Source organism: Neodiprion fabricii, chromosome 6 (genome assembly GCF_021155785.1).
Source record: "Neodiprion fabricii isolate iyNeoFabr1 chromosome 6, iyNeoFabr1.1, whole genome shotgun sequence".
NCBI classification, from domain to species: Eukaryota; Metazoa; Arthropoda; class Insecta; order Hymenoptera; family Diprionidae; genus Neodiprion; species Neodiprion fabricii.
Genome location: NC_060244.1, coordinates 21484068 through 21501508, shown reverse-complemented (window position 1 = coordinate 21501508; position 17441 = coordinate 21484068). Strand labels below are relative to the sequence as shown.

The window sequence follows — 17441 nt, the reverse complement described above, 5'->3', positions numbered from 1 at the left end:
CTTTTCAACGCAGTTTCTTTAACTCTCGTTTCAACACTTACCGAGGTGTCGGCCGGCGGTAGATATAATTAATGCGGATCCAACGAGCCGTGTAGCGAAATCATTTCTCTCCTCGGATGTGAAACTGCTGCAGTTTGAACGTGGAGCGCAATTAACGTTTCGCTACAACGTGCGTTGCATTTTGAATGGAAAAAAACCTTCGGTACAGCTGCGCCCACCTGTGCAAGAGCTATCCGCGTGACGTATTAAACGAATGTGTACTTTTAGCGCCTTTGTAAAATAACGATGTGGCGATGACGGCGTCGAGAAGCGTCAGGAGCGTCGAACGAGTCTCAGCCAACGAGCGTCGAGCTTCAATTACTTGGGTAAATACAAGAATCGCCCGGAGTGCTGTTGGTTATGGCTCAAACGACGGTGCTACTTCGTAACGATGTTTCGCGTGGATCTTTTACTAATTTTCTCCACTCTTTCCCTGGTCAGGGGCTTGTCAGTTTTATTGTATCCCCAAGGCACAGTGTTTCAGGTTTGTATTTCTCAGACATCTCTTTCGTCGCTTCGGTATCTTCCTCGCCAGCCATTTTTACTTTGCCAACTCGACTACCCATCTCCTCTGATTTCCTGCTGCGAGAAATCCCAAGAAACGAATAAAATCCCGAGGGTGGCGTGCCTCAAATCGCTTGTCGACTTTTTCCACTAACGTAGTTCGGGATATCCCAATTCATGATTGAAAATGAAACACCCTGTAAGTACGAATATCAGGACGAAGCGCCGCTCCTTTGAATTTTTCAAAACCCCTGCACTACAATCCATTTTTCAGATCACGTTCGGGCTCTCGACTCCTGTAGAACTGAACTTGCGGAACAGAGCTATGGTCTACTCGGTCGGCTTTCAACTTCAGTTCACATTGCCATATAATTTGACGCAATTTGAGCCAACCATAGTTCCCGCAAGATCCACCAGAGATTTGACGTTGGAGGACACTTACGCGAGCATCGAGAACTTGCTTGACGAGTAAGAGATTGAGGGTTACCAAACATTCGTCTAGCGAGCGGGTAAACTTTACGTTCAGAAAAAAAACCATCAAATTCAATTCCAACACCGCAGTCGGTAATGTTCTGTACCTTATACACGCCCGAAATACTCAGCATGTGGCCCACGAAATAATGCACCGAAACAATCTAAACTTTGTGCAGTTTCTACGTATGCGCGTACGAATATACAGGCTCCACCAACACCGCGTGAAGTTATTCGAGAACTGGATAGTTTCAGCCGCGTATGAACGTAAATAATTTAACGGTTAAAATTTGGTAAACTTATAAGCCAAGTTCGAATCGGTTCTCAGTTTTGTACAAGCATGCGAGTCTCCATGATTTGCGATGAAATTTCATCGAGTTTGTACGTAATGTATAATAATACGCGTATATCCGAGTAGCTTCAAAGCGGCGAAGTGAAAGGGAGACTTAATTACCGCACGGCGAAGGAATGAAAATTGATTAATTTACAGGAATGGCTGGAACGATGGACGAGAATGTCTCCTGAGAAGTATCTGCGAACTGGCCGAGAGTCCGCTCGAAAGAGACGGGCAGGACTTCGTCGAAGAAGTCGTCCACTTGCTTCTAACGTAAGTTAATTAGTTTTGTCGAGACCAGCTGTTCGGCAAAGGCTAATGAACGAAACGATCCTCAATGAACGCGATGGAAACGTGGGTAAAAGTCGCTATAGATCTCCACCCCCTTCGGCGCTAATGCATTGCCGTTCTAACGTCCGGGGTAATTGTTCGAAGTGCTAGTGTCGCGCCTGAAAAATCAAATTTTTACGATCGTCGTAACGGCGGCAAGTTTCTATCGGGGAATTCGAAGCTAAAATCGAAATCCTTCGACTCCCAGTCCCTTTTCCGCCGCTGTAATAACGTCAGCCAGCAGTAAAAACTTGGCGATTCCAGACCGTCGGAGGATCTGCCGGAGGCCTTTGATTTCAATCACCGTAGCGTTCACGAGATGTACCACGAGGCGGAGAGGATAGGCAAGGAAGGCGGGGACTGCATCTCGGCTTATCCTGATTGCATCAAATCGCCGTTGGATTCCTTTACGGAAGTTTTACGAGCGAATCTGCAGTAAAAATCTAGTTACATAGGATTGAAATTATTTACGACGTAGAGACGCGAAGAAGTCTCAATGCGTTGGTTTAATTGCACCTGTAATTTCATACAATCTTCAAAATGTCCCGAGTTTATTTCGACGTACATTATACGCAAACTGTAATCGACGTTAAACGACGCGTCAAATAAAGTATAAGTTTCTATAGATAATCGAAAAGAAAGATTTTCTTTTTTTCCATCAATTTATTACCGCGTATCCCATGCGCGAGGCAACCGGCGCCGTATCTTATAATGCCGGGGAATAAAGACGGGGAAATAAATTGGCCAACAAGTTTCCCTTGGCTTACGGGAGATGGGCGCGAGGGGAGATTATATCAAAGAAGAGATCCGGCATCTACATTCGCGGAGGTCACCAAAGGTCACGATATCTTTAAATCGGCGAGGGCCTTTTTTTAACCGGAAATTCGAGCCAAGCAAGGGTGGCGGATATACTTTATTCGGCCGTGAATGAATGCAATACCCGAATCAGAGTGATAAGCAGCGTGATCCGTTTTGCCTGAAAGCATTTGACGCGAGTTGTCACGTTTCATAAAGTTGAAACAGGTCTTATGATAATTGATTACCGGTACGCTTGTCTCGATTTCACATCGTGTTCCGTTCCTTCGAGCAGTGACGTCATACGTTGTAATTTCAAGTGTAAGCAATTTTGAACAAACACCCTTCCCGGCTTGTCTTGACTCTAGTGGACGTTCACAAAACTCGTTCGAAGCAAGCAACGTTTCCGACAACGGATAACTGGCAGCGAAGTAGTCACTTCGTATTATTTCCTCCAAGCTCCTACGGTGTTTTCTTAAATCCTCTCTGAACTTTACCGAAGAAAGTGCGCCGAAGTTTTTGGCGAAGCTCGTGTGCAACTCAAGGATACGATAATGATGAAAATCAGTGATGCGCTACTGGCTTTAACCATACTTTCAGTCGCGGCTCTGGCGGATCGTGACGACAGCGATAGAAGAGACAAGAGACAAGTCTACTCACCGATTTTGGTCGAACCTTATGGAGGAACGTTTAAGGTAATGAAATAAAAAATTGCATCGTTAAACGTGATGTGTGAGGATAAGAAAAATCACTAGTATGCACTAAATCCGTTGCACGACTTAACGTCAAAGAAATTAACGAGCCGAGTGCTATTTGCATGTCATCACCAACGACACGTGGGTGTAAAGTCTTCGCGTGATCAATAAATTAGCGCCTCACGGTTGTTGGGTAAATAATTGATACGTGAACTCGATGCCGCGTGATGGTTCGTCATTGAAAGTTAATGAGCGGATTTGCCCTTTATACTCAGCAAGCTGGTTACAACGTGAAATTAAATTTCAATAGCGGCGGAGGTGTAGATCGTGAAATTTTAATGAGTTTTATGTTCGAAGTTAAGAGACCTCGTACGTGTGGCTTTGGGTAAGAGAAATGTTTGTTATCAGTTCCGATTCTTGGAAAAAGTATTCCGAAGAAAAGTTGTCCACAGGGGTGAATGACATAGGAAAAAAGTTGTGCATTCGAGAAACCGAGGAAAACCATTTCATCGCGACTTCCACAATATTTTCTCCATGAAAACTATATCCATCGACAGATTCGAATCGAGGGTGGTCTTGGAGGAAAACCTACACGGGGGTGAATAACTTGTAAAAAAAACTGTAAACTTTTACGGCGAAGTAATATTGCTGCGGGCCAACAAAAAGCATACGATATCTATTCAAAAAGTTGAAGCACACAGAAAGAGAAATTCTACGCGGGTTTGATGGCACTGGTTTCGAATATCATACCCACCGAGCTGGGCAACGGTAAGCTCGGGAAAAGCTCGCCGGTAATTTTTCCTCCTTCTTCTATCCCTCCGCACCGTCGCTTTATCGCCAAGTATTTTTGCCCCGTGAAATATGATTCGACAAAATGATTTTACGCGCGTTACTCATCTGAAAAAAATAAGCCACTCACGGTGTTTTACTGACTCCCCGTTCCGATGCGATGCAAGCTTCCGGGGCGCCCCAAGGTTTTATCGTCGCTTTCACCCCGCGTCGCATCGCGTGCATTTCCTCACAGCGAGAGAACGAGCGAGGCGTTAAAGGTACGAAAAAAGCTCCCTTTAGCAGAATAACCGAATTTTCCGCATTACTTCCAGCTCATCATTGGTGTAGGTATACCCATCGCCATACCCGGTCGTACTCTGGTCTACGGTCAAAACATGCAGTTCCAGTACCCTCTTCCGACCAACGCCACCTTCTTCACGAATTTGTTCTCGCCATCGAGCACAACTCGCCGTCGCCGTCGCAGCTCTTCGCATTACGAGAGGGAAATCGCCTACAGTATGTTGGAACAACAGTTTGACAGGTTCCTATCCGGCAATAATCTCAACTCTGTACGAAGTTTTGCCGACACTCGAATCGCTCATTTTCTATCGCTTTGCGTATCTTCGTTTTGCTGTACGAATATCACGCCAATATTCACTTACTCAGAGCTGTTTTTCAACTCGTATTACCGAAGTCTCTGCGTTGCAGGAGCGGTGCCAACGGCAAGGAGTGCATAATGCGGGGCATTTGCGAGGCTGCAGAGACTCCGCTTCACGAAGAAGGTCTGGTTGGAGAGCTTCTTCATCTGCTATTGACGTACGTAGACAGCATTGTTAATAGTACCCTGACCCTGGCACAAATATTGTGGAACTGGGGAGAGGCTGGTTTTGTTACAATTACTTCACCATTTCAGGCCCGATTACGGCGGTAATACTTCCGTTGACGAAGATTACGTTAATGCGAAGAAGGCCGGAATACGAGGAGAGGATTGCGCGGCATTGTTTCCGGGCTGTCCGTACGGTCACGGGATACTGGACCACGTGTCAATTACAAAATATGTCAACTAGGTTAATAATAATAAGATCGGCACGAATAAATCGCGGCTTTGATTGTCGAGCGTAATTGATAACATCCAAGGACCCCCGTAAGGCTCGACTACCACCGTCCACCTCTGTCTAGCCATCTTCCGGTCATTCTCTCCGAGCGTCCACAAGTGTGTCGAGACAACACAGTTGAAAAGTTTTGCCGAATTTCTAGGTCGTCGAGGTGAATGAGAGGAAAAGTTTCGCGGTGACCGTAACGACCTATGGTATACTCTTTAACGGGGAGAGAAAACTTGAAAACATGTGCGGCCAACTTTGATGACCTTACGATGGTTACGCGAAAACTTGGTTCTAACGCAGCGAGCCAAGTACCTACCGGCCATGAGTACCATATCAAGATGGTCTCGTATTGACACTAGACGTGGTCTACCAAGTACCACGCTAAATCAAACGAATTAGCTTTTGCTAACAATAATTTGGGGAAACACTGAGCATGCGATCTCGCTGAGTCGTCTCACGTGAGAGTTTGTTCACTGATTGGGAGGTGCGAAGGTATGTTATTCGAGGGCTTGCAAGTCATTCTCAGTTGAATACTCGATCAGAAATCACTGATACAAAGCTTCGAATCGTTTTCACTTTCACCACCCGTCTGATCGACCATAGGATAAAGATGAATCGGTGGTAACCAGCTGCGCGTTACCTTTCAGTCTTGACGAATTTCACGTTTGTCAGAGGGAGTTTTGCACTTACAGCGAAGGTAAGTGCATCCGCAAATACTATCACATGCATTTGGTTACTTTCGTCGGACTTGACACGCGCAGGGTTTAATGGTCAGAGCTTGAGGCGCTAATGGATGGAGATGACGCGACGGATTCCTCCGCGTTGTTTGGTCTTTCATTCGTATTATGCATAGAACGTTGCAGGGTCACCAAACTGCGGGAGGTAAGACGACGCAGTGTCCGCGGAGTGTCGCATCGAGAAGAAGAGTCGAAACGCGAGACGGGACGGAATAAACTGCAATCATTCCGGGCCGGTGTGTCGGATAGATTTGTGCAAAATTGCTCCGCTTAGTGGGGACTCCAATTAAATTAACCATCCAGTGTGTATCTCGCGGAATCAACGTTTATTGCTCCCAGGCGGTAATTGGTGCACCGGAGGCCGCGGTATAAACCCAAGACAAATCAGGCTCTCCGGAAACTGTCTCAGAAAGTCAAAACTAATTTAACTAATTCTCCTTCTGCGTCCACGTGCTGGAGGGTTCACGTACACGTGCACACACGCGTCATGGTATACTTTGGATAGCGGAGAAGTAGGCGAGTCAGTCGGTGAGTAATGAAGCTCGTAGTCTGGACGGTTCTGCTTCTGTCGATCCTCGCGGTTGTTACGGCAACCGGCAGGTCAAGAGCCAAACGAGTGGTGGGGATCCGAAAAGGCTCGACATTCTTCGTGAGTATTAACTTGTCTAATCGAGCAGCCTAATTCGAGGAACGGTTAGAGCGTGCCGAAAATATCGATTGATCGACGGAAAATGGTACACACTTTGCATGTTTGTTTTTTTTTTCTCTCTCTCTTTCGCTAACGTCATAGCTCAGGATGAACTTTAAGGATATAATACTGAAGTCTACGACGATCTTCGCACATGTGGCTGGATTTAAAGTAACGTGGCCAGTTCCGGCCGGCGATGAAAACCCGAAGAGAAGATCGATCAGAGCGCTGCACGACGATTTAGAATTTCTGTTCAACAGGTAATTCGATCAGTTGTTGAAAAAATCGGGCAGGAAGCGAGACCGGGTTTTACTTTTTCCACACGTCGGTGGGACATCCTCGTCACCGCGAAACAAGGGGATCGTTTGGGCGGATTTTTTTCCTCTTCACAGATTCGTTCTCTCTTTTATTACCCCGACGGACGAATGATATTTGAATATCCGGGAACGAGAGGATTTCCACGAATCATGGAAAAAGTTTTCACCGGTCGCGCTGTTCTTCTTTTCAATATTTTTAGTGCCACGGGGGCTCGCGGCTGGCCGGTGAGTCGGACTAAAGAGAGAATTGTTTGTTTGTTTTCCCCATTGTTCTTCGCTCCGCCGTTAGTATATAATATCCAAGCAACGCGCTCTGCCTGCACGGGAGAAAAGTCGGGCCAGCCATGGAATAACAAAACTCTCTACGATTGAAAAGAAAAGCTTCAGGGCTGGGCTGCACTGTTCGTGATCGAGAATTCTGATCGTTAATAATATAGTGAAAACTTTGCCGGAATCAATCGGTCGTCGTGAACCACACTTGAAACTCCTGTTCACGTTTACTCTTGCGTTACGTTAGCTTCGAATATCACGTGAAACACTTGTAATGCGAACTAAAGGATTACATGTATTTAGATTTCAATGAGACTTGATCGTGATCAAAATAACAATAAATATATGAAACGAGTTGATATGGCGGCGGTAGATCCATGTGATTGTTTCTTAACGTAAAGTTCTCATTGACAGATTGTTACACGAGTGTAGATTGAAATTTGTTGAGAATAACTCGCGGTGTGAAGGCGTGGACATCTGACATGTATTTCACATTGAACGAAAGGCAAAGTCGGGGGGGAGGGTAGAAAAAAGGCAGGATGAGGGTAAAGAATTTTTAGGATGCGGAAATGGTGGGGAAAAAATGCAGCTAGGTACTTGAATCGTTGGACACAAAAAATACGCGTAGAAAACTAAAGGACTTGGCGAAAGTTATTCTTTCAATTTCTTTCAATTCTTTTTAGACACGGTTTTGACGGTAAATCCTGTCTCTTGAATAACATTTGCCAAGCAACGGATTACGTCAGTCAGAAGAGCGGAGTCATGGCGAAGATCGTCAGACTCTTTCTGAGGTTAGTCAGCGTTATCGCAAAACAAGCCCGACCTGCGAAGCATGATACTCTGAAATTATTCCAGGTATACGAGTGAGGGCAATTATACATCGACACGAGATGCGCTGAGCTGCGACGACTACAGAAGTATTTGTCCATTGGATTTCAGTGGGATTGATGCGTACTTGGAATGAACAGAAAGATATCCACGCGAATCGTTTCATTATATGTATTATTTTCACAAATTCTGTAAGAAAATTTGTTTTTTCATCACACGGCCGTTTTTCGTACGGTAACTCTTATCTAATATGTTTCAAACCTGGAGTGGCAATTAAATGTAAATATTCACGTGCATATGTAGAAATAAAGCGATTCTAAACCAGAGAGAAATGAGTTTACTACGGAAAAATGAGCATTCATTGGCGTCACGAGATTTTTGAAAATATTGCTGTTCGACATTTGGAGTAAAAATCAATGATATTTTTGATCGGTTATCAGAGGGGCGAAGGGGCGAGGAATTTCAGTGTATTCGACGTTGGCGGCAAGGCTGTTACTTGGATCGCAATTATACGTACATTAACGAGTCTTGCTTGAAAACGGGATAAAATGAAGAGTCGAATCATTAATTCATCTCATCTTCAATAAACGTCGTGTTGAACAAGGACCATCCGTCAGTTCACACGTCGGTTGAATCCCTCGGTTTTGATAAATTGCTGCTTAGTTTCGCACCATATAAAACAACTATTAGTGCGGTGGTGGCGTCGGGGAGCTGACCGCGTTGTTGAATCAACGAATTACCAACTAAACGTAAAAATGTAGGCGAGTGGAACAACCGTTGGATCCTATCGTTTTGCCCAGTAGCATGAGGCCTAGGCACCAAACGTCGACGAATATCAATACTATTCACACGCGTCGAATACCGTGTTCGCGTATTACAACGGCATTCGGGATCATTCGAGAGACGTGAAAAACCCGAAGGTAACGACTACGTTTTACAAGAGTACACAGTCATTGATTTAGAAGAAATTAATATCAAACAAGTAAGAATAACAGCCGCGAGTACCCGACACATTGACAACTGCAAAAACAGACGTTCGTTCGTTCCAGATGGGCAGACAGCTACTGAACAACTTACTCTTCGCCGTGACTTGCCTGAACTTCGTGTTCGCAAACTCGACGGAATTCAGTCAAAACCTCGAAGTTCCGGACACTGGGAGAATCCTTTCTAGGCGAAAGAGATACCTGATATTTCCACAGGGCAGCAACATTCAGGTGAAAAAAATCACGCCCATGAACACGTCGAGTCCGGTCGTACCCCCTTAACTCATAACTCCTTTCGCAGCTGGTCTACTGTCTGACTATCGAGGCCTATGGAAGGCCCGACGACTTGGTCCTGGGTCTGACAGCTGCCATGGCCTGGGAGCTGCCATCCTCGGTGGACGAGAAGGTGGTGGATCTGCTGCACCGAAGGAGCCGCAGTGTCGTCTACCCGAAGATTGAAGCATTGCTGCAATCGTGAGTACAGTATGAACATCGTCGAATTACTCGCCGGATTCTTTTTGCTGCACCTGAGACGAACCTGCTCGAGTACCGAAATTGAAGGTATCGGGCCGTTGGTCCGACGGCGGTGCAGGAATGTTAGCGTGAAAAATGTAGTCCGCTTCAAAGCTCCTGGGACTAGAAGAAGTTATTATTCATACAGCTGCGCGGTGCCTTGCTCAGCTCCGATGACAAATGCAGGTCACATTTTGATGCTAGTCTCGGGACGTTGCGGAAGCCCGAAAGTTAATAATAGTGGTTACAGCCGGGCACCGTTTTGTCTTATCTCCGTATTTCGCCGCCAAAGCTAGGAAATTGTTTCTAAGTGAATTAAACCCGTCTCACTGGGTTAGCTATCCGGTGGAAATTTTCGTCCGGTACTCAGTTTGAGTGACCAAAAATTATTAAATTCGCGTTCGTCCTGCAGTACGTACAGAGGTAATATTGCAGTTACAGGTGCGTTCCGCAAGTCTAGTGTGTACGTTTCTTCACTCGCGGGGTGATTAATTAACCTTTCCATCGTCTCGGGAGCCCGGAACTCACCTTACTTCTCGTTAATTCTTGACTCTGATAAAAGCTCCGTTTACAGGACCGGTCTAGACGGTCGTGCCTGCGTTCTAAAGGCACTCTGCGAGGCCGGAAAGAGGAAGAAATCAAACGTCGGCCAGGGGACCTTCGTACAAGAAGTACTGCACGCCGCTTTCAGGTGAGTACCGTACCGCCTCCGGGATTTTCAAGTCTTTAAATCGAAGCACGTATCAGGAAAAGAACCTCAAAATCATCAATCTTACAAGTATCTTCACTGCGGTGAAAAATGGGTAGGAATGTATAAATCCGCCGAATGACTACAAACTCTCTCAAGATACGGATCGTCTTTCTTCTTCTTCTTCAGATACCCTTTCCCCGTTTTTTTCCACCCAACCCTTCGCCCTTTTTCAAACTTCCCTTATCCTAAGACGTGGCACATAACCACACGGCTATACGGCCTTTGTTTACCCCTCCTGTAGCGACCGGATATAAGGTTATACCTTTATGCTGCACGAGGATAGTATTATTATTCATTGTTATTTGTTGAGCTGACTTGTTGTTTTTATTGCCGTTCCATTTCGGGAAAAACATGTCCTGCAAATATTTGTCCGAACGCGAGGTTAGCCGAAAATCTTTTCGCTTACAATTAGACGCTTCGATAATCCTTTGACCTGCTTTCGAAACTGATTTAAATCGACTAGATAAGACATTGGGAAGTTTTGAAAAATCAGTCGTACGATCCACCCCCATTTCTGTCAACAGCTTGCCGAAAGACGGATCGAAATTTGACTCGGTGGAACACCAGATTTATGACTACGCTCACTCGACTCAAGGAGATTGCGAGACGCTGTATCCAACGTGTGAACATTCCATATACAACGTTGAATTTTGAAGCCCAAATTTAATCGGTGACGGCCTGTTGACAGGCGAATTACGCAGTTCGTGCGATGGATCTATATTATAATGAAGAACTTGCCGCAAACTTTATCGAACTAATCACGATGCAGATAATCAGACTGATTTCAATTCGTTAATATTGCCGGCAACTTGTTCATTAGCTACGTCCTGCGCAATACGATTGTGTATAACATGCGCAGTGTTCGTTCAAGATGAGAAATTCCACGAGTCAGACAAATCTATAGATATATGTATATATATATGTATACGTATCGACCCTAGTCGGATCGAGATATCCCGAGGCTTTTAGAAATATTAAATGAATTTTATTTCAGCTCGTAAATCGTGAATTCATGTATAACTAATGTATAAGAAGTGGAAGTAATAAAATAATTTTATTAGACAGTTTCCTGAATTTCATTATCCATTATTCAATAGTCTCCTCCAACAGTAATTGGACCGTATCTTCCTTCCTGTTTCGTATTTTGATGTGGCGGTGAAGGAGTCGACTGATAAAATAGTAATCACCTTTCGCGATGACTACCCAGTTTATTGGTCAAATTACCGTTGCCTTCTTACGTATAAGCTTTTGGTTGTCAGTCGATGCTGAAGCTTGCGGAAAAAATTTGGCACTGCGGTTGGTCGTGGTTGAAATTTGTTGAACCAATAGGCAGAAGTTCAATTAAAATTATTGAATAAAAAGAATTGACAAACCGGCCATTGTCCAATCCAATTGTTGTATCAAGAAGCCTCAAACCACAGAATTAATTCAAACACAACGCGTTGTTTTCGGAGTAGCTTTCCCGAGTGGTGGTTATATGTATATTCAGCGTGAGGAAACGTTTGGTTTCATTTCAATTGTTCGATGCGGGGTGGGTGTGAGTTTTTAAGTCAACAAATCTCGCCGATTTATCAAATTACTTCATTGTTGATGGTTCCGCGTTCGAATTCAGGGTTTCACCGAGTGAAATTCCCCCGTGCTGTAGCGCTGTTTTCCGATTCACCTCAAACACGAGCCTAATTTTCACGAGAATCGATTCGCCAGTTTGGTTTATTGTGAGAGTTGATTAACAGGGTAACGCCAACATGGCCGAGGTTGCGGTACCGTTGTAACTGTCTCACTTACCGCGTCCAGCCGTCTGTCTATCCTCTAGTAACCTCGCTCTCTCGGGCAAACGAAGCTGCCCAAAACAAGTGCGGTGTTGTGCTGATTCGAAGGTGTCGCGAGTTCGTTAAATAAAAATAAACATATTGATAAAAGAAAGAAAAATGCCGCGCGTTAAATGTCCCGGCTCTTCACTAATACTGCTCGTAGTATTCGCCGAACTTTCCGTCGCGGCTTACACCAGCGTATCCTTCGTCAACGGTACCGATCAACCGCGTCCAAAACGAGAGGTGGACAAACTCGGCGAACCGTTTCGATACCTCATTTTTCCAGAAGGCAGCAACGTTCAGGTACGTCGATTGCCGAACTCACCGCGAGCATCCGTGAGCCAATTTTCTATAATCCGCCGTTTTTGTCTCACAGCTAATCTACTGCATGACTATCGGTACCTACGCAAAGCCTCAAGGAATATTCACCATGGGCGTGACTGCCGGTCTGGCTTGGCAATTGCCTCACAGGAACTCTGGGGTCCATCGAAAGCCAGCCGAGGTCTATCACCGCAGGAGTCGACGAGAACTCTATCCCAAGATAGAGATGCTGCTCAAGGCGTGAGTGCGATAACATTACTATTCAATTCGCGATTTCGAATGATAAACAGAAGTCGAAAGCCCCGCCATACTTTTCCTTGACCGTAAGTTTCATCCCCCATCAGTTCACTCGCACGTCCCTTCTCATGGCAGACACGCGGATCGAAAACAAATGCTCGGAAACCTTGGAAGTCAAGGCACACTTACGAGACGAGCGAATACCCGCTTCCGATGGGCACTTCAAGTCTCTCTCTCTCGAGTTCTCTTCCGCCGAGAATATTGGCCGAGAAAAAAAGAGCTCGGCGGTGGCTGGCCGTAGTTTTGTATTTATAATATCGGTCGAGCCGCACCGCGCCGTAAGACGGGTGGCTCCAAACACAGCCGGTGCTCTTGCGACACCTCGGCAAGTGTTCTTGAAGCGTAGGGAACGCCCCTTCTTGTAGTTCCAGCGAGCTTTTGAAAGCTCTGAAAATCTGTCTCTTTACAGCCAAGGAAAGGACGGCAGAGCCTGCGTACTTAAGGCGCTCTGCAGAGCTGGCCGACGAAATGCGACTGACGTTGGAAAAGGGAGCTTCATGAGGGAGATGATGCACTCGATATTCACGTAAGTCGCTCTGCTCTTTTGCTCCCTGTCTTTTCGACCCTCCGCGCCGTTTTCTTTGACCGTGTTCTCCCAGATCGCGACCCAAAGTCCACTTATTCCTCTAGATTACCGGGAGGATCGTTCCACGAGGATCCCATGACTCGGTACGAAAGAGCCCACTTACAATCAGACGAGGACTGCGACCAGCTGTATCCCACTTGTCTCGAGAACATATGAGAAGAGATTTTCTACCTGCCCGGCTCCTCCTCACATGCCGCAACGCCCCGACGGATCGCCCCTCGAATTTACCGACAAATTGAACGTGTTTTCTTACAAGAAAAACTTGCCTCGAAGCTCGAGGATCGAGTACTTCGCGACAAATGTAGCAATGCCAACGACGGATTCCCACTGTGCTCAATTAACGCTGTTTCAGGAGAAAGAAATAAAACATGTGAAAAATTTCTGGTCATTGGTGATCCGAAGTGGGCCTTGGAAATAAAGTTCTTTCGGAGCATAATGGCGTCACTCTGTCCAGCTGCACCTATCATCTTCGTATTTGTGAAATTGATCGAATTCAACTGGATCACTTGACTCTTGCGAAACTATGCTAGCTGTTGCGCGTGACGTCAAGTGTGACTAGATCCTGTCTCCCGGTACTGATGTTCTTATTCGAGCAAAGTCCGCCACGTGTGAGGCGGGCAGGGCTGTATTAATCATAATTAACCATAATTAGCTACCCTTGCAGCCGAGCCGTGCGTCTCCCGAGGGTTGAGGACTAGTGTGGCAGGTACCTTAGAGCTGGGACACGGTACGTCGACGTGGTGAGAAATCTTCTTAATTTGCAACGGAGCTCTGTTGTAAATCGGTGTGTTGTTAGTACGCCACGCTGAGAAAATTAACGTCCTCGTGGCGGCTGGTTTTCGGGAGCTATACGTTATTTTCATAGCGCGAAACGACGCGCTCTGTTTAATTTTTCACTGCCAAGGTGGGCTTTTTATCCGGTGCCTACGCGGACGTTACAAGCCACTCGATCTGAAACAAGTGCTGGTTCGGGTAATGCCGAGGGCTTGCCGACTCGCGGAGGGAAGGGAAGGGTTTAATGAGGTGCAATAAGGGAAGGAAAGAGAGGAAATTAGTGGCTGTTACACCGCGAATTAATTCTAATGAATTGCGCGACTTATGCAGGAGCCGCGTGAAACGGGTTGAAAAAATTTATGCGCACATTTTTGGTATTATCAAAATTCAAACGATCCGATCGCGCCAGACGCTGCAGGTGAAAATTCAGGAAATTAGTACAATCAAGACCGGGCTAATCGCGGTAAGTTTATGTCGTTCTTTTGTCTCACCGTGAAAGCTCCCGGTAGCGCTGCAAGCTCGGTGAGTTTCTGAGAGACGTAATCTTGGAAATCAAATTTAAACGTAATTTCGAAGAAGGTTTTCAAGAACGACGGCGAAGTCGTGAGGAATTCCGCTCGACAATTTTGGATTTAGACTGAAAATAAGATTCGGTGCGATGCGATATTTTTTTATCGCACGAGGCGAGTTCCGTAATTTTTTTGTTTCCTCACTCACCCTCTTGACTCGGGGAGGCTAAATCGCCGGATAATCGATTTCCTCGAAAATAACGAGCATCGTCCTGATACGGCCAAGCCCGCAACCCTACGAGACGAGGTAAGAAACGGTGGGAAAGTCCGAACGACACGTTAACTGGGTCTACAAACATCACGATCGGTAAATAGTCCGGGTATAAGGAGGAAGGAGATTGGCGGGGTATTTTCGAGGGAAGCAAAGTCGCCGGTTTGCGTTCCAGGCGGGTGTGTGAGGAGGAGACGTTGCGTCGAGGTTGACAAGCTCTCTCTTCTCTCGCGATGAAGGCTTTCCTCTTTTTCTTATTGATTCACGCATCGATCGCTTGGATGTTGTGTCGCGGAGAAGGAAGCGACGGAAACACGCAGGCGACAAACATGACGAGCCCTGGTCGCGACCTTCGGGAGTACGAAAAGGGGGATAAGGTTCTTCTGTCCAGGAAGAGAAGATTCCTTGCTTTTCCGGAGGGTAGTGCTTTCGTGGTGAGTTAAGACTGATTCCGAGCCTCGTGACATCCGGCAGTCTTGTGTGCTCGGGGTTGAGTTTGAATGCCATCGAATCGATCGAGTCATTCAGGCTTCCTGCGGCAACGGACAATGATGAATAATCAGAAAAGGAAATCAGAGCTTTCCCAGATTGTCGCGACCTGAGTGACGTGATTTGATCGATCTTAATTGCCTGAATTTAACGTAGGGGAAATTGTTTATAAGAGAAATTCTGTCAACTACGGTTCAATTATTCAGAGACCGTTTGTCGTTTTGTTGAAATATCAACGACAGTTTTAATGCCCCTCTTACATGTTTTTATTTCCATTGAAACCGATCTGTTTCCAGTCAACCTTGTCCATCGTTAAAGCGCTCCAGTTCACGCAGAGCCCACCGACTAACGTGATCATCGAGTTCGACGTAATTTGGCCGATTCCGAGCAACAACAAACGTTTCTCGGGAGCTGAGAATCGGATTTCCGCCAAGAAGAGGTTCTACAGGCCTTCTTCGCATTGGCGAGTGCATCGTCGCCAGAAAAGGGATTTGTATTCCACCTACGAAGCAGCTCTCGACAGGTGAGCGTTAATGCACTCGGAGTTTAAAAACCAACCCAACATATCTGTTTCTGGAACTATATCAAGTCGGTAGTTAACCTTGTATTCTTCCCTTATCCTATCGCACCGATGTCTTCTAGATTAACGAACGAACCCGTCTTGTTTCATAACCCGAAAAATTTTAATAATTGAACAGCCGGTCACTCAGGCAAGAGTCTGACTTTATCAGAGAGTTTCCGCAACGCAATGGGAAACGAATCACCCTAGCTTTTTTCAGTAACGTTAACGATAAGTCTCGCTATTTTGTCGCTGTACTCGAGGTACTCGTAGTACAGCAATCATAATGTTTAATGGACCGTTTAAAATTCATTTATATACCCGAATGCGTTTGCCGTGAAAACCGCAGTGGCCCGATTCGCTATTCAAATGCCGATGCATGCTAGCGTCCACCATTCATCGAGATAATTTTGCCGCGATCAATGTCGCGTGTCTAATGGTACAAGGACGTATGCACCATCGTACGATCAATTACCACACGTAAAGGTAAAAAGGCGGATTTTTTTCCCCCTTTATATTTACAAGAAAAAGATGAGGGAACGTTCGAAATCGTTAAAATTGTGGAATGGATCAATCATCGATGAAAGGTCCTAAGCACTGTCGGTTTCATGACGAACTAAATGAAGAATAATCATGTTCATTAATGGAGTACGTCGATCAAAAGTTTTCAAGGCGTTTGGAAGAAAAAAACAAAATTGATGCACACGACCTTATACCATTAGACACGCGATATAATAAGAATTGTAATTTTTTATTTCGTGTCAGGTAGTTTTGATTTCGATCTAAAACGCGGGCGCGGAAAACTGTTGGAAAGAATGTGAGGATGGGGGGACAGTGTTTCGATGTTGGCGACATGTACTATTGGCTACAACGTGAGTGACGTTTAATTATTCGGTACGTTAGTGAAAACGTTGAAAAATTCCTATCCCGTTGCAGCCAAGGTTTGCCAGGCAAGGAGTGTATACTGAGGACGATTTGCGAGGCACAAAGCGTTCTTTCACCTCCAGGGGTTTCATTTTTGGAGGATATGCTCAGAATATTTTTGAGGTGAGTCGAAAGCGTTTTTGTTTTTTCGTTCTGTCAGATTTTTTATTTGTCTTGTTTCTTGCGCCTTTACTGGCATGGCGATGGAATAATATTCGCCTTGTGCGTTTTGTTACAGCAATGTTGCGAGGTCGGAAAACGAGATGGACGAATACGATTTGGCGTATAAATCGAAGAAGGATTGCGACCTGAGATATCAATGTCCGTTCTCTATACTGGAACTCCTATTATCGTTTGATCAAAATTTGCACACTTAGCCTGATTTTTTAAATATAAACTTACGGTTTTTCACATCATTTATGCAACAATGAATAAAGAAAATGAATCGAGAACTTCAAACAGTCTTTCCATTTTTATCATCACACAACTCCTTAAATGGTCCAAGCCTCTACTATGGATATGAGAAATTCCGTCACCGTAGTAACGACACTTTTGCTACTGAATCAGAATATACGATTCTCCATAAATTCAAGGTAACGAGAGATTTTACGTAGATCAAGTTAGTTTGGTTATACGATGTGTAAAATCTGTTTGCAAAATCACACTTTCCGATTTAACAGCAGGTTACCTACAAGAAACCTGCTCTCGTTAAATCCGCAACGATCCAAGCTCAACGACTTTAGGTACGGTGAAAAATTTACGACTAAAATT

General features: G+C 45.3%; 6 protein-coding genes across 7 annotated transcripts; all 6 read left to right on the top strand.

Annotated features, from left to right (window-relative positions):
- Positions 1 to 355: 355 nt before the first annotated feature.
- On the top strand, positions 356 to 2279 carry LOC124184417. 2 transcript variants are annotated; one of them, XM_046574087.1, is made up of 4 exons: positions 356 to 523; positions 818 to 1011; positions 1505 to 1621; positions 1943 to 2279. In XM_046574087.1, exons 1-4 carry the CDS (start codon positions 431 to 433, stop codon positions 2115 to 2117), a joined length of 579 nt encoding a protein of 192 aa, XP_046430043.1. In that variant the 5' UTR covers positions 356 to 430; the 3' UTR covers positions 2118 to 2279. The 2 variants fall into 2 exon arrangements, with proteins under 2 accessions (XP_046430043.1, XP_046430044.1); XM_046574088.1 differs by having other exon boundaries at positions 443 to 742.
- A 570-nt stretch (positions 2280 to 2849) lies between these two features.
- LOC124184490 lies at positions 2850 to 5021 on the top strand. Its single transcript, XM_046574236.1, has 4 exons — positions 2850 to 3168; positions 4272 to 4480; positions 4648 to 4755; positions 4853 to 5021. Exons 1-4 carry the CDS (start codon positions 3028 to 3030, stop codon positions 5004 to 5006), a joined length of 612 nt encoding a protein of 203 aa, XP_046430192.1. The 5' UTR covers positions 2850 to 3027; the 3' UTR covers positions 5007 to 5021.
- A 1300-nt stretch (positions 5022 to 6321) lies between these two features.
- On the top strand, positions 6322 to 8149 carry LOC124184607. The gene is made up of 4 exons (XM_046574499.1): positions 6322 to 6428; positions 6570 to 6727; positions 7738 to 7845; positions 7910 to 8149. The coding sequence occupies exons 2-4, from the start codon at positions 6576 to 6578 to the stop codon at positions 8016 to 8018; spliced, it is 369 nt and encodes a 122-aa protein (XP_046430455.1). The 5' UTR covers positions 6322 to 6428; positions 6570 to 6575; the 3' UTR covers positions 8019 to 8149.
- Positions 8150 to 8699: 550 nt separating this feature from the next.
- On the top strand, positions 8700 to 11193 carry LOC124184451. Its single transcript, XM_046574148.1, has 5 exons — positions 8700 to 8802; positions 8932 to 9096; positions 9167 to 9339; positions 9953 to 10069; positions 10654 to 11193. Exons 2-5 carry the CDS (start codon positions 8932 to 8934, stop codon positions 10781 to 10783), a joined length of 585 nt encoding a protein of 194 aa, XP_046430104.1. The 5' UTR covers positions 8700 to 8802; the 3' UTR covers positions 10784 to 11193.
- A 781-nt stretch (positions 11194 to 11974) lies between these two features.
- LOC124184494 lies at positions 11975 to 13550 on the top strand. The gene is made up of 4 exons (XM_046574254.1): positions 11975 to 12243; positions 12317 to 12501; positions 12968 to 13084; positions 13189 to 13550. Exons 1-4 carry the CDS (start codon positions 12058 to 12060, stop codon positions 13298 to 13300), a joined length of 600 nt encoding a protein of 199 aa, XP_046430210.1. The 5' UTR covers positions 11975 to 12057; the 3' UTR covers positions 13301 to 13550.
- Positions 13551 to 14861: 1311 nt separating this feature from the next.
- Positions 14862 to 17116, top strand: LOC124184510. Its single transcript, XM_046574286.1, has 4 exons — positions 14862 to 15132; positions 15484 to 15710; positions 16683 to 16793; positions 16909 to 17116. The coding sequence occupies exons 1-4, from the start codon at positions 14932 to 14934 to the stop codon at positions 17045 to 17047; spliced, it is 678 nt and encodes a 225-aa protein (XP_046430242.1). The 5' UTR covers positions 14862 to 14931; the 3' UTR covers positions 17048 to 17116.
- The last annotated feature ends 325 nt before the right edge of the window (positions 17117 to 17441 follow it).